This window comes from Mustela nigripes, chromosome 5, assembly GCF_022355385.1.
Source record: "Mustela nigripes isolate SB6536 chromosome 5, MUSNIG.SB6536, whole genome shotgun sequence".
NCBI lineage: Eukaryota > Metazoa > Chordata > Mammalia > Carnivora > Mustelidae > Mustela > Mustela nigripes.
The window spans coordinates 71082027-71097794 of NC_081561.1; the positions used below are offsets into that span (position 1 = coordinate 71082027).

A 15768-nucleotide genomic window follows, 5' to 3' on the forward strand; every position below is an offset into this window, starting at 1 on the left:
TAATGGACCTTCAAAATGCATGAAGGAAAAAACTGAACTGAAAGGAGGAAAAGAAAATCCACAATTATAGTTAATTTCAACATTATTCTCACAATAGCTAAAACAAGTAGCCAGAAAGGTCAGTAAAGATACACAAGACAAACAATATCAAATAATTTGATCTGAGATTTACAGACCACTCCACACAAAAACAGCAAAATATACATTTCTTTTAAGTTACATGAAAAGCATTTATGGGCAGATAATCTGGAACATAAAATACATTTTAATAAATTTTTAAAAGATTAACATAAAGAATGTTCTAGCCACAATGAAATTAAACTAGAAATCAGTAGCAGAAATAGAGTTGACCGTTGAACAAGAGTGTTTAGGAACACTCCCACTCCCCATAGTGGAAGATTCACATATAACTTTTGATTTGCTCAAAAATGTGACTACCAATAGCCTTCTGTTTACTGGAAACCTTACTGATAATAGTCAATTAATACATATATTTTGTATATTTTATGTACTATATATTCTTAAACTAAGCTAGATGTAAAAATATTAAGTCATAAGGAAGAGAAAATACATCTACAAACTGCACTGTAAAAACAAAACCAAACTATAAATGAACCTACACAGTTTAAATCTGTGTTGTTCAACTGTATACCTGGAAAAATCCCAAAATACATGGAAACTAAATTACACGTCTCTAAATAACCCATGTATCAAACAAAACCAAAAGGTAAAATATAAAGTATTTCCAACTATAGAAAATGTGTAAGCAACAAATCAAAATTTGTGGATGCAACTAAGGCAGTACTTACTGGGAATTTCAAAGCACTAACCAGCCATACTAGAAAAGAAGGATCTCAAATTAATGACTTTAAGAAACTAGATAAATATGAGCAAATGAAACTGAAAGAAAATAGAAGGATAATAAAGTTCTGAGTGGAAATCAGTGGAACGGAAAACAGAAAAAGAGAAATTGTTGAAACTAAAAGCTAGTTCTTTGAGAACATTTATAAACTTCTAGCCAGACAGATCATGAAAAAAAGTAAGATGCAAATGAACATTACCAAAACTGAGAGCAGTGACATCATCACAAATTATACACATATTAAAAATGTAACAAATATTATGAACAACTCAGCGCCCATAAATTTGGCAGTTTGATAAAATGGAGAAATTCCTTAAAATAAATTACCAAAGTTCACTTAAGTATAAATATTTTGAATAGCCATGTATCTATGAGAGAAATTAATTTTCTTTTGTAAAAAATCTTATCAAAATGTAAGTTGGTGCAGCCACTTTGGAAAACAGTGTGAAGATCCCTTAAGAAATTAAAAATAGAGCTTCCCTATGACCCTGCAATTGCACTACTGGGTATTCCCAAAGATACAGATGTAGTGAAAAGAAGGGCCATCTGTACCCCATTGTTCATAGCAGCAATGGCCACAGTCACCAAACTATGGAAAGAACCAAAATGCCCTTTCAATGGACGAATGGATAAGGAAGCTGTGGTCCATATATACTATGGAGTATTATGCCTCCATCAGAAAGGATGAATACCCAACTTTTGTATCAACATGGATGGGACTGGAAGAGATCATGCTGAGTGAAATAAGTCAAGCAGAGAGAGTCAATTATCATATGGTTTCACTTACCTGTGGAGCATAAAGAATAACACAGAGGACACAGGGAGATGGAGAGGAGAAGTAAGTTGGGGGAAATTGGAAGGGGAGACAAACCACGAGAGACTGTGGACTCTGAGAAACAAACTGAGGGTTTTGGAGGGAAGGGTAGTAGGGGGTTGGGTGAGCCTGGTGGTGGGTATTATGGAGGGCACATACTGCATGGAACACTGGAGGTGGTACATTAACAATTGATTCTGGAACACTGAAAAGAAATTAAAAATTTTTTTTAATCTTATCACAAAGAAAATTCCAGGCTTCTCTGGGAAATTCTATCAAACATTGAAGGAAAATATATAATACCTTTTATACAAACTTCTAGACTATAATACCATTTCATATAAACTTCTAGAAAACAGATGAACACTTCTCATTTTATGAAGCCAGCATTATCATGATACCAAAATCAGAAAAAGAATATAGACCAATATCCCTTATGAACATAAAAATCCCTAATAAAATTTTAACAAATCAAGTCTGACAATATGTAAAAATGATAATATATTATGACCAATTAGAATTAATCTTAGGAATGCATGATTTGTTTGGTATTAGGAATATTTGGGAAGTTACCATATCAACAGACCAAATAAAAATGAAACTCATGTAAAGATTACTTTCACATAAAGTATTCGATAAAATCATTTCCAAATTCTATTCCTGAAACTCTCACCAAAATAGAAATAGAAAGGATTTTCCTCAACTTGTTTAAGGTATCCACAAGTAACCTACAGCTAACATAATTGCTGATGTTGAGACACTTCCATTACAATAGATTTATCAATTTTTCTTTGCAGTATTTATCTTTTGATAATCAGCTTTATTGAGGCAAAACTTAAAATACACTCATTTTAAGCACACAATTCAAAGTACTTTTAAAAATATAGTCATGTAGCCATAATTACAATTATGACATAGATGTCCCCTCTGCCTCTATGTAGTAAATCCCTTTTCTTCACACCCAACCCTAGTCTAGGCCCTGGAAATCAGTAACCTTCTGTCACATAGATATAACTTTTTTTAGAACATCATGTAAATGAAATCCTATGTACACTTTTGTGTGCATCAGTAGGTGGTAATTTTTAATGCTGAGATGTATTCCATTTTATGGAATGAACTACATTTGTTTATCTATTCACCAGTTGGGTTGTTTCCATTTTAGGACTATGATGAATAAAGCTGTATTATTCATGCCTGCCTCTGTATGGAGATATCTTTCATTTCTTTAGGGGAAATGCTTACAAAGAATATTGCTGAGTCACACAGTGAAGTGTGCGTTTAACTTAATTTGAAAAAGAAAAAACAAAACAAAACCCAAACTTCCAAAATGGCTGTTGCAGTTTTCACTCCTACGGTGATGAGTCTCATGACATTCACTCCACCATTTTTTTCTTCAGTGGGTTTTCCTTTCCTTACTGCACCATTTCCACTCACATATAAACATGTTTCCATTCTCCATCTTAAAAAATCCTTTGACCCCACGCCTCCTCTAGTTACCACCCATATTCTCTTTCCCTGTTCAGCAATGCTCCTAGAAGGATGGGTCTCCAATCTTTCCTCTCAGCATCAATTAACCCTGCTCCAAACAAACTTCACTACTCCATCAAAACTGTTCTCATCAAAGCCACCAAATCCAGAGACAAATTCTTGTCATCTTTAAGACTACGTTTTCACAGTTTAAAATTATTCATCTCCCCATGAGGACTGTGAACTCTGTGAGTAGTAGTGCTATTAAGTGCTGTTATTTTTCCTATCCTGGATATTAAAAATATTATATGTGCAACCCTCAAAACATGTCTGTTTAATGAACAACCAAAGAAATTTCTTTAACATCTTGAATTGGAAAATCAAACTAGAACATGCCATAATTTAATAATCATAGATTTAGTCAGAATTCTATTAAAGTTAGATTAATTTCTGAGATTTACTTTACCTTCACAGAATCCTTAGATGCCTATGCATTATGAGGAAGCATAACTACAGAGATGAAATTCTGAGGAGGCATAACTACAGAGATGAAATTCTGAAAACAGGTATTCAAAGATTTATATACGAGTGCTTACATTTTCCCTTTTGTTTATACTGTTTTCACATTTGTTTGCACTGTTATCATAAAATATAGTTTCTCATAATGAATCCTGTAAAATGTATGAGGTATCCGTTCACAAAACAGAAATAAAGTCAGTCCTAAGGACTTATACTTTAAATAATTAAAAACAAAACTGAAAGTCAAGGCAGGGTTGTGTTTATTTCTATTCTAAATAGTATTCTTAGAATAATAGGTACAAAAATAATTTACAATGTTAGCTACATAAACAACAATATTTTACATTTTATTTCACCAAATTGCTAGGTCATTGTTCATAAAGACATTTATTTAACAAATGAACACAAATGCCTTCTGGCTTCAGCTGAATTCACTTTTCCAAAATGTAACTGTTATTATCTAGATCTTACTTCAGTTTCCAATCAAAATCAACAATGAATAATATAAAACTAAGATAGTTCCTTTTCCATCTATATTTCCAATTACCATGTAAGAGCTTTTAAAAGGAAATAATGCTGCAATTTCTTAGTATCAATAACAGTAACTCAGGAACAGAATGGGAAGAAATGAAACCATAAACATGTATTACAGCTTTCCAAAATTAAGTTTGAAAGTAGACAAAAGCTTGGTATTTTGAGTAACCTAGGACTCTCTTACTTAACTCCTATCAACCAGAGCTAAAGGGAGCAATATGTCAAATTAACTTGCTCAATTTTCTTTTCTCAACTGTTTCAATGCCCTTTACGAACACCATTACTGAGCAGCTACTGTTAGCATTAACAGCATAAAACCCAATTTTGGAAGGTTGATATTACAATAGCCTAAATATCACACAGCTGAAAACTCTATGGTGCCAGTTGTTTCATGATACTGAAAGGAAAAATGAGTTTGTGGATGAGCTATTTTTGGTTTTAGAAAAAAAGGCTTCAAAATGGTTTTATTGGTTGATTTATATTTAAATATAAGTAATGCATACAAAATGACTACCACCCATAAGTTAAAAAAATTTGTTAAAATTGCTAACTGAAAAATATTTTTATGTATTATTTTTCACATATTAAATGTGACAGTTATAAGAAAACAGACTTTAGCAAATTGTATTAATCTCACTGGAGCAAAGCCTTCTATTTAAGTAAAACATTGTGTTACTCATTTAAAATAATTTAGAAGTTATTCTCCTTAATGTTAAGTTCAGTACAAATAAAATTTATCACTAAGAAAAATGCATAACAAACACAAAGTCAAATGCTTATCAGTATGAAATAACTAATCTATCTTCTAAATGAACCATGTAGAGCCTACACTTCAACATGAAAAATTGTAAGTTGATATAGGTATCAAAAACAATTCCTAGAAAAACAATTATGTCTGAGAACAATAGTTTTCTTAGTATTTGCTATGATAAATATAATTTATTTTCACCACATGTAAAATTAGTAATTGTGGCCTTGTCTATTTCCTTTATAGGTGCAGACAAAAGATGAAGAAAATAAATGTCTTCCTTGTTCATATGGACTCTCTCTCTGGCTAGTCAAACAATTATTTATAATGTTGATGCTTCTTTCAAAACTCATTTAGAAAAAAATATTTTAATCTTCTGGTAAAGAAAGAGATGTCAGTTGGGACCAGCTCTTAAACATAAAGAACTATAAGTAAATTAGATCTGATTCTAAAACAGCCTAAGAAAACAATGAACTTAACAAAAATAAATTTACTTCATGTCACAAATTGAGCTAACTCCTAATCGAATATATATTATTATATTGAAAGAGTCCCAGTATTGATTCACAATATGTGTATTCACAAAGCATATATTATTTTAGACACAGAAGACAATCAAGTCCCCCTGTTTTCTTTACAAATAAATAAAACATGACATTAAACCATGCGCTCCACCATCTATGTGCTCTGCACTCTAATGTTCCGCATGTCTCTCAGCACTACTGTTCGGTAGTTTTGTTCCAAAGTCTCCATGTATTCAAAGTAATCACTCACTCGAAAACCATGCAGTGCTTCTTCCTGTCAAAAAATACATAGAGAAAGTAATTTGCTTGCATAAAGAAACACAATTCTAAGTTGATAAATTTTAAGTAGTTGACTTTTTCAGCTATAGATGGGGCTTTATGTTGCTAGTAAATATGTAATTGCTTTTTATGTAGTAGGCTATGTATGTATGTAATAGCAAGAAATCATGTACCTATGAAACAAGCTTGTCTGTTTGTAAAACCAAATACATTTTACAGCTAATAAAAAATAAGACAAATTCTTACTTAATGAAATCTTCCTACTATTTTGGATAGAGGGAGACAAACCATAAGTGACTCTTAATCTCACAAAACAAACTGAGGGTTGCTGGGGGGAGGGGGGTTGGGAGAAGGGGGTGGGATTATGGACATTGGGGAGGGTATGTGCTTTGGTGAGTGCTGTGAAGTGTGTAAACCTGGTGATTCACAGACCTGTACCCCTGGGGATAAAAATATATGTTTATAAAAAATTAAAAATTAAAACAAAAATAAAGTTTCAATTGTAGAATGATTGTTCACATTTTTAATGAATAAAGACCTTTAAGCTTATCAAAGGATACTATAATGTTACAAGAAATATCTGTTCTACAGCTCTGAAGGTTCATAAAACCTTCAATAGTCTATAACTCATAATGTTGGTACCGTGCATGTCTATGCTAATTCTGAATTTAATGGTATGTCCCAAATGAGGCATTCAAGAATAAATTAAAACAGTAGGAAGATTCACTTAAAACCTTGGAGACTTTAAGGGAATTGTACAGTTACTTCTTTTAAAATTTCTAAATACAAGCAATGAAGTACCTACCCTCCAAAAATTCTATAGAAAAATCATATCTAATCCAATGTAGTATTATGGTCAGAGTTTTGGAGGTTATTTTAAAAATTGGACAATTCATACCTTTCTAGAGATTACAGTTTAGAGATAAAAGTACTAACAAAACCCAAAAGCAATTCAAAAAGAACAAAAGATAATATACTATCCTACCAGATATTGTGTTTGAGGTGATCAGTTTATAGATGAGATACATGAATGTATAATGACTAGGAAAACACTACACACAATTCTCAGTAAGGATGAATGTTTGTAAAAGCCTTCCTCAAATGTTACTGCTCACTTAAGTAATAGTTCTCAGCTTGCAAATGACTTGGAAGAATTTATACTTATTTTGCCATGTATCACCTGAAATATGGATAATCTGGAGGAATAGTTGGTACATCAAAAAAAATTATTACTGATCTATAAGTCTGATGTTAGAGCTGAAAAAACTAAATGATGTTAAGTTGTATGGGTAACATTATAACACTGGCTAGAGTTAACTCCTCCCAACATAAAAATTTGAACTTTGGGCGCTGGGGTGGCTCAGTGGGTTGAGCCGCTGCCTTTGGCTCCGGGCATCATCTCAGGGTTCTGGGATCAATTCCCGACTCAGACTCTCTGCTCGGCGGGGAGCCTGCTTCCCTCCCACTCTCTCTGTCTGCCTCTCTGCCTACTTGGGATCTCTCTCTGTCAGATAGATAAATAAAATCTTTAAAAAAAAAATTGGACTTTACCCTTAATTTAAAAATAATTGTTATCTATTCTTTTATCTCTTCATTAACTCATTCATTCTTGATTATAAACTGAAGACACAAAGGTTAATTTGGCAGGTCCCTGTCCTAAAACATTAACAGCTGAGATACATATTGTGTCTCTGTTTTATGTATAAGCAACTCAATCAAAGGGAAGATGTTCATCTTATGAGTACCAGAAATACTGGGTCTTTGTAAATTTCTCTCTTATCAAAAAATAGTTCGCTTTGCTTTTGGGGAAAACAGGATTGAAGTAAGACAATTCTTACTGTTCAAGAATTCACTTTAAACAGTTACTGTTGTAGGTCATGGAACTATTTATGAATTTAACCATTCTTTTCATTCAAATTATGTGTGATTTGGCACTGATCAATTCATTAAAACTTTTATGAGGAAGTTTGTATGTCTGTGGAGAGAAATTATAGTAATGTGTTATTCTAACCAGATAAAAACCCAATGTCAGAAAAATTGCTTTAGTGCATATACATGATTTTTAAAAGAATACTTATTGTTTATTAACTGAATCACAATAGGAGATGACACCATTTGAATAATAGCTCTAATAATTGTTTTCTTGGCAAAAATATGCAAAATCTATTGAACATCTTTTAATTACTGTTCCACTTATGGAGAACCATTGTTATCACTTGTTTACATATATTTTTTCCTTAAAATATATTTTGAGTTATGGCTTTAATTTTTGGACATTAATTTCAAAATAAAGAGAAAATACCCTGATAACTATTCTGAAGAGACACCCATAATGCAAACTGGTGCAGCCACTCTGGAAACAGTATGGAGTTTCCTCAAAAAGGTAAAAATAGAACTACCCTACAATCCAGCAACTGCACTACTAGGTACTTCCCCAAAGGACACAAAAATACTGATTTGAATGGACACATGAATCCCAATGTTTACAGTAGCATTATCAACAATAGCCAAATAATGGAAAAAGCCCAAAGGTATATCAACTGATAAATGGATAAAGAAGATATGGTATATGTATGCATACACACACACACACACACACACATGCTGGAATATTACTCAGCCATCAAAAAGAATAAAATCTTGCCATTTACAATGATATGGGTGGAGCTAGAGAGTATTATGTCAAGGAAAATAAGTCAAAGATAGATACCATATGATTTCATTCATATGTGGAATTTAAGAAGTAAAACAGATGAACATAGGGGGAATAAAGGGAGGCAAACCATAAAGTAGATGCTTAATTATAGAGAACAAACTGAGTGTTGCTGGAGAGGAGGAGGATGGGGGATAGATTAAATGGGTGATGGGGATTATGGAGGGCCTTTTGATAAGCACTGGGTATTGTATCTTAGTAATGAATCACTGAATTCTACTCCTGAAACTAATATACAATATGTTATCTAACTGCAATTTAAATAGAAACTTGAAACAAATAAAAATGGCCACATAAGTCTATAAAGATCATTATTTCATAAGAGAGAAATATTCATTTTTAAAAGAATGTTTTTAAATGATGCAGCTCATTATTTAAATTTTACAATTTATAACTTTGAATAAAATCTTCAGAATCTCTAATTCTACTTTTTATCTTCAGAGTGGTGTATTCTTCATTTTAGCCTAAATATTCTCTAATGTCTTTAGTGGATAACTTTACTTTGTAATTATAACCATTTAGGCTGCCAGCTTATCATTCAATTTATAGCAGATAATTTCTTCAGAATACTGCTTTATCATTTGGCTATAGATCTCAGTGTACTGGATTCTGTGTAAAAATATGAATTAATTTGTTTTTTTTTTTTTTTTCAGTAATCTCTACCCCTAATGTGGGTCTTGATTTTATGACCCCAACATTAAGAGTTGCATACTGTCCTGAGCTAGCCAGGCACACCTGAATTCCCTTATTCTTTAAGTAGACAAACATATGTAATTATATAAGCAATACTATCCCTTTTTATATAAACAATGGACTATTTTTTCTAATATGTTACTTCTGAAGTGGTTTACACCTTGGTTAGAATTCATTTTGAGCATACTGCAATTTCTTTTTTGTATCTCAATAGCTTTTCAACCAGTGATTGGCTCTCTTCATTAATGCTAGGCTTCAAATGTTGAATCATCAAAAAGCATTAAAAAATTACTATTCTAGAGTGTCTGGGTGGCTCAGTTGATTAAGCATATGCCTTTGGCTCAGATCATGATCCCAGGGTCCTGGGTTTGAGTCCTGCATCAGGCTCCCTGATCAGTGGGGAGTCTGCTTCTTCCTTTCCCTCTGCTTCTCCCTCTGCTTGTGCTCTCTTTCACTTGCTTGTTCTCTCAAATAAATAAAATCTTTTAAAAAATGGTGAGCCTGGTGGGTATTATGGAGGGCATGTATTACATGGAGCACTGGGTGTGGTACATAAACAATGAATTTTGGAACACTGCAAAAAATAAAATAAAATTCAAAAAAATAATAAAATAAAAAATAAAAATTACTATTCTAAACCACAATATTTCATGTGCATTCAATATTACATGATGTGGTATATACACAGCTTGTCTCTCTCCTTTGTATATACAACCCAGTTTCAAATATGTATCCACTGATTTTTCTTTTACTATTGAGAACATTTAACTAGAAGGTCCACTGAATTTAAGGTTTTTAAAAAGGTAACCAGACTAGTTAGTGAGAGTCAACCTGATATACTAGAAGGAGTACAAGATTTGGAGTCATACCAAAAAGGGTCCAAACCCCCCTGTACTAGTTACTAGATGTATGAACCTGAGCCTGAGGAAGTTTACTGACACTCTAAGTCTCAATTTCTCCTATGCAAATGCAGACAATAATGGCATAAAGTTGTACTGCCTAGACTCCTTTTCCTGGACTATAAAACCTTACATGATCTGGCCCTGACTCCTCTCTTACTGTTCTATCTCCCCTTGTTCTGCCACAGTGGTCATCTCAACACTTTCTAAGTGGGTCAACCTCATTCTTACCTCTAAGATTCTGCATTTGCCTTTCTTTCTATTTAGAAGAATTTTGCCCAGAAGTCCTTGCTTTGCTTTTTCCTTTGCTTCATTCAGATCTCTGCTTACTCTCTCAGAGTAGCCTTTGCTGGACTCTGTACAGCATCTCTGACTTAGTATGACTCTCTTAAGATGTCTGATTTCCTTATGATAAGATCTATCAACACCTGAAGTATTATGGGTTTTTTTTTAAGATTTTATTTATTTATTTGACAGACAGAGATCTCAAGTAGGTGAAGAGGCAGGCAGAGAGAGAGAGAGAGAGGAGGAAGCAGGCTTCCCACTGGGCAGAGAGCCCAATGAAGGGCTCGATCCCAGGACCCTGGGATCATGACCTGAGCGGAAGGCAGAGGCTTTAACCCACTGAGCCACCCAGGCACCCCTGAAGCATTATGTATTTATTCAAATACTTGTCTACCACTAGAATGAAGGCCAGTGTGGGTAGGGACATGGCCTGTCTTATAATACAGCTGTGCCTGGGACACAGCTGTTGTACAATAGTCGATTAAGTCAATGAGTGAATTATTATTACCCATTAATCCCTTTGTCCAGTGCCTGGCATTCAATAAGCACTCAAGGTGTTAATGGTTTCATAGGAAGAACATCTTTATTTACTGATGGTCTCTCTAAAATGGCTAAGTTAGATTTTCTTGATCACACTACAAATCTATAATGTTCAACATCGAAGATTACTGACTCGTCTGTTTTTCAACCCCTTGCCAAAAACATAAGGGAACATTTCACTTAAAATATTATATTACTGTCTTTTCTTGCAATGTCTCAGGAACGTGCCCCTTACAGAAATCAAACTATACCTATGCTTTCAAACATTACTTATATCAGCTAAAGTTTCCAAAAATAATTTCTAGCAAAAATGTTTTTAATTTTTTTTCTAAATATTTTATTTATTTATTTGGCAGAGAGAAAGAGAGATCACAACTAGGAAGAGGCAGGCAGAGAGAGAGGGGGAAGCAGGCTCCCTGCTGAGCAGAGAGCCTGATGAGGGACTTGATCCCAGGACCTGAGGTCATGACCTGAGCCAAAGGCAGAGGCTTAACCCACTGAGCCAAACATGTTAGAGCCACTGAGCCTCTAAAAAAGAAAAAAAAAAAAAGTTTTTTTAGAGCTACTGCAAGTCTTGTAAATCTGGAATATGAATCAAAGATAATGCTTTTTGGGGTGGCAAATTATACAAAGTACCAAAAGACTGGGTGTGCTAACATTACATGCCTTAGTTTTATGACTTCAGGATCAAGTTTAAGCATGTTTGCTATATTATTTCCCAAATTTAATTATTAATGCATTTGAAAGATGATTTCAAAAAAAGACATAATAGTTCTTTATAAAGTGTGAAGAAAAGTCACTTTGAATGGGCTAAATGGGAACAATGAGTTGACACTTATTAATAATCACCTGGAAATATATAAAAGTTTAGGACAAAAGGTGTAGAACTTAATATATCAAGGTAACTTAAAGGATTCACATGGATATCAAATGTCACATAAGAAGCATCAAATTATATAGTAAGAGTCACATGAAAGAAGGAGTTTTGTGAAATTGGCTCTGCTCTTTACCTTTGCTAGAGATGATTTTTTGATTTTTTGTGTAGGACCTTCTTTCTTGGTCAAAATGGTAGGAAAACAACCAAACTGTAAGTAATGTTTTTTCTAGTATGTTTCTCCTGGGGTGCTTGGTATAATCAGAAATCCCAGAGCTCAACAGCCCCAAAGCTATTAAATCCCTGGTGTTGGCATTCTGGATTCAAGTTTCAAAAGTAACATTTTTACATAGTCAAAGGTTTCGAGCGATTTGAGATTTTATACTAAAACCTGGCAACTCAGGCCTGTCACGAAAATTGTTTGGGTAGGTCTGGGGAGGAGTCCAGATATGTCAGTTTTAATAAGCACACTAAGGATCCTCAGGATTAGGGAAGTTTATGGAGTGTGCGTAGCTCTGGACAGAGTATGAGGTTCGTAAGTATTTAGGAAAGAGTATGTGATTCTTAAAGGATTTTAACTCAAATAATCTCACACTGATCAGAATGGGTAGAATTAACAACTCAGGAAACAACAGATGTTGGCAAGGATGCAAAGAGGGAACCCTCTCACACCATTGGTGGGAATGCAAACTCGTACCGCTACTCTGGAAAATTGTATGGAGCTTCCTCAAAGAGGTAAAAATAGAACTTTCCATGAACCAGGAATTACATTACTGGGTATTTATACAAAGAACACAAACATAATGATTCGAAAGGGTACATGCACCCCAATGTTTATAACAGCAATGTCCACAACAGCCAAAATATGGAAAGAGACTAGAGGGCCATCAACAGATGAACGGCTAAAGAAGATGTAACACACACACACACACACACACACACACACACACAATGTAATATTATTCAGCCATCAAAAAAAAAAAAAAATGAAATCTTGCCATTTCCAGTGACATGGATGGAACTAGACGGTATTATGCCAATCGAAGTAAGCCAGGCAGAGAAAGATAAACACTGTATGATTTCATTCATATGTAGAATTTAAGAAACAAAACAGATGAATATAGGGGAAAGGAAGAAAAAATAAAATGAAAACAGAGAGGGAGGCAAACCATAAGACTCTTAACTATAGGAAACAAACTGAAAACTGCAGGGGGTGGGGTGGGGAGATGGGGTAACTGGGTGATGGTTAATAAGGAGGGTACTTGATATAATGAGTACGAGTGTTATATGCAACTGATGACTCACTAAATTTAACCCTGGAAGTAATAATCCAGTATATGTTAACTAAACTTAAATACAAAATTTAAAAATAATAATTAATTAACTTTAAAAATAAAGTTAATATTTAAAAATATTAAATTTAATATTTGATATTAAAATTTAATATTATTTTTTCTTTTTTTTTATATCCTTAAAGATTTTATTTATTTTTTTTTTAATTTTTTATTTTTTATAAACATATATTTTTATCCCCATAAATAATATTAAATTAATATTAATTAAATAATATTAAATTTAATATTTAAAAATAATTAACTTTAACGTAGCTGAGGGATACGTGGGCATTGTGTGATGACTAGGGAGATGATCTAATCCTGGCAGGGTAAATGAGGGAACAGGCCTTGATCAGATACAATGTAAGAGAACGATCCTGACCTAGATCTGAAGTGTATGTCAGGTATTACTATGATTTCCTAAAATATCTACAGGGCTAGAGAAGAAAAAAATGGAAGCAAAGTATATGGTCTAGTTATGTACTCAGAAAAAAGGCCTACATCCTTTGCTATGCTTGTATACAATCTTTTTCTTCAGTTAATAACAAGAAGGATGGGACAGGGATGTAGATATTCAAATAACTGCTATTTTTTTTTAATGCACTTGCTATGTGCCAGACAGTATTCTAGAAGTATTTTACGAAAACGTATCATTTAATTCCTCAACAATTCCATGGAATAGGTATTATTTACACCCAATTATACAGATGAGAAAACTGAGGCACAGAAAGGTTAAGCAAGGTGTCCAAGCTTACAGAGTGACAGAGCCAAAATCTGAATGCAAGCAAACCCAGTGATACAAGAACAGTGAAAAACACTTATTTGCAAACTACAGTTAACATAAAACCGAACGTGTTTTATCTATTCCCTCAGATGATGAATTATTTTTTGTACCATGTATACTTTTGTCTTTTAAAAGCTTAGCAATTCATGTGCTGTTTCTCAGACTGATCTCCATTCCTTACCCTGTCAACATGTTCTGGTAACAGCTGCAGGAACAACAACAACAAAATTCCTCTTGACAATTTACTGATTGGATTGAAATTAATTTGATTTTTTCATAATTATAAATTGATTTTGCCATAACATGCAGGATTTAGTTGAAGCATTTTAATTAAGTATCTTGAGCATTCACAGCCTGATTTTCACTGGAAGGCAATCTTTTCCTAGCCTGGCATTTCGGTGACGTTTTTTCCAAGTTGAAATCAATTGAATTCACAAACTAAAACCAAGATCACTGCCAACCCGTTATCATGCTAGAGAGAAATGCAATATAGCCAGTTGGCTAAAACAGTGGGTCTTCTAAAGTACTATTACACTCTTTCTAAAGTGGCTTGCTTGCATGAGTGAGTAAGAGTGAGTGACTGGGAAAGAGAGAGCAAGAGGAAGGGAGGGAGGGAGAAAGAGAGAAAGTGACAGAGACACTCCACTTAAGAAAAGAGGGGGCATCTGGGTGGTTCAGTGGGTTACACCTCTGCCTTCAGCTCAGGTCATGATCCCAGGGTCCTGGGATCCAGCCCCACATTGGGCTCCCTGCTCAGTGGAGAGCCTGCTTCTCCCTATCCCTCTGCCTGCCTCTCTGCCTACTTGTGATCTCTCTCTCCATCAAATAAATAAAATAAAATAAAATAAAAAGGAAAACCAACAAACTTTAGACTTTTAAGTTCACTGGTATATTTAAGAGTACTGTGCTTCTTTTTCTAGAGCATGTTTTTCTTTCTGGTAAGTGTAATGCTCACAGATTTTCTGAACCATCATCTATCACTGATAAAAAAAAATCCAGGACCCTGAATCCAAGGACTAAGTAAGCCCTTCAACAAACCTTCAGAAGTTGTCTTAGCTCAGGACTGGTCTATCATATCAATCACCACATGTGGGAGTAATACACTCATTGTACATAATATATAATGCTGCTCTATTATCAAACCCACTTATTTATTGTGTCTACAAAGAAAATGTGAAAAACTCAGAAAACACCTTGCTGATATCATCTTATACCCATGCCGTTCATTTAATCATTTAGTGATTTAGTCAAAAGGGGAAAAATAAAGTGTTTGGGGATTTGGGGGTGGGATTTTGTTTTTCAAGTAAACTTGGCCTGACTATTCATGTTCACCTAAGAAATTCCAAATCATCTTTTTAATACACTGATCATGAAGAATTACTCAGTGGGCTATCAGAAACGTAGGCAATGCACCTAGACTCCTAATTGCCTAATTTAAAATCCTGAGCCTAAACCCAAATGAATACAAATGGGTTAATATTGTTTCTATACTATATGCTTCAGACAGATTATCATTCCTAAAGCAATGGTTCTATCATGTCAATCTCAGTCAATAAATGAAACTTAAACCAGAAAATTTTAACTGCATATTTTCAATCTTCTGGAACCATCCCATTACCTGAAGTTTCTCAGGATAACTGATAATAGTTGAAAACATGCTTGTGGTTTTCAGTGTTTTGGAAACTTTCAATTGGGCCTGATTATTTGAATATATTTATAACGTTAGATGCTTGTTTTATCTATTTTTATATAATGATTCAATACCCCCCTTTTAAAAAGTTTTATTATGAAAGAAGTATGGACCCATTCTTCATAAATAAAAACAACAACAACAACAACAACAAATATGCTAAAAAGCAAAAGTCCTCTATTCTACTCCACCTCTACAGAAGCAATCAT

At 33.8% G+C, this 15768-nt stretch overlaps 1 protein-coding gene across 1 annotated transcript in view; it reads right to left on the minus strand.

The window, feature by feature from the left end:
* Positions 1 to 3905: 3905 nt before the first annotated feature.
* Positions 3906 to 15768, minus strand: part of TBC1D32 (TBC1 domain family member 32) — a 242268-nt gene continuing 230405 nt past the window's right edge. The window contains exon 34 of the mRNA XM_059400634.1: positions 3906 to 5742. Within this exon, the coding sequence (XP_059256617.1) occupies positions 5623 to 5742 (120 nt within the window). The 3' untranslated portion in view covers positions 3906 to 5622. The remainder of the gene's footprint in view (positions 5743 to 15768) is intronic.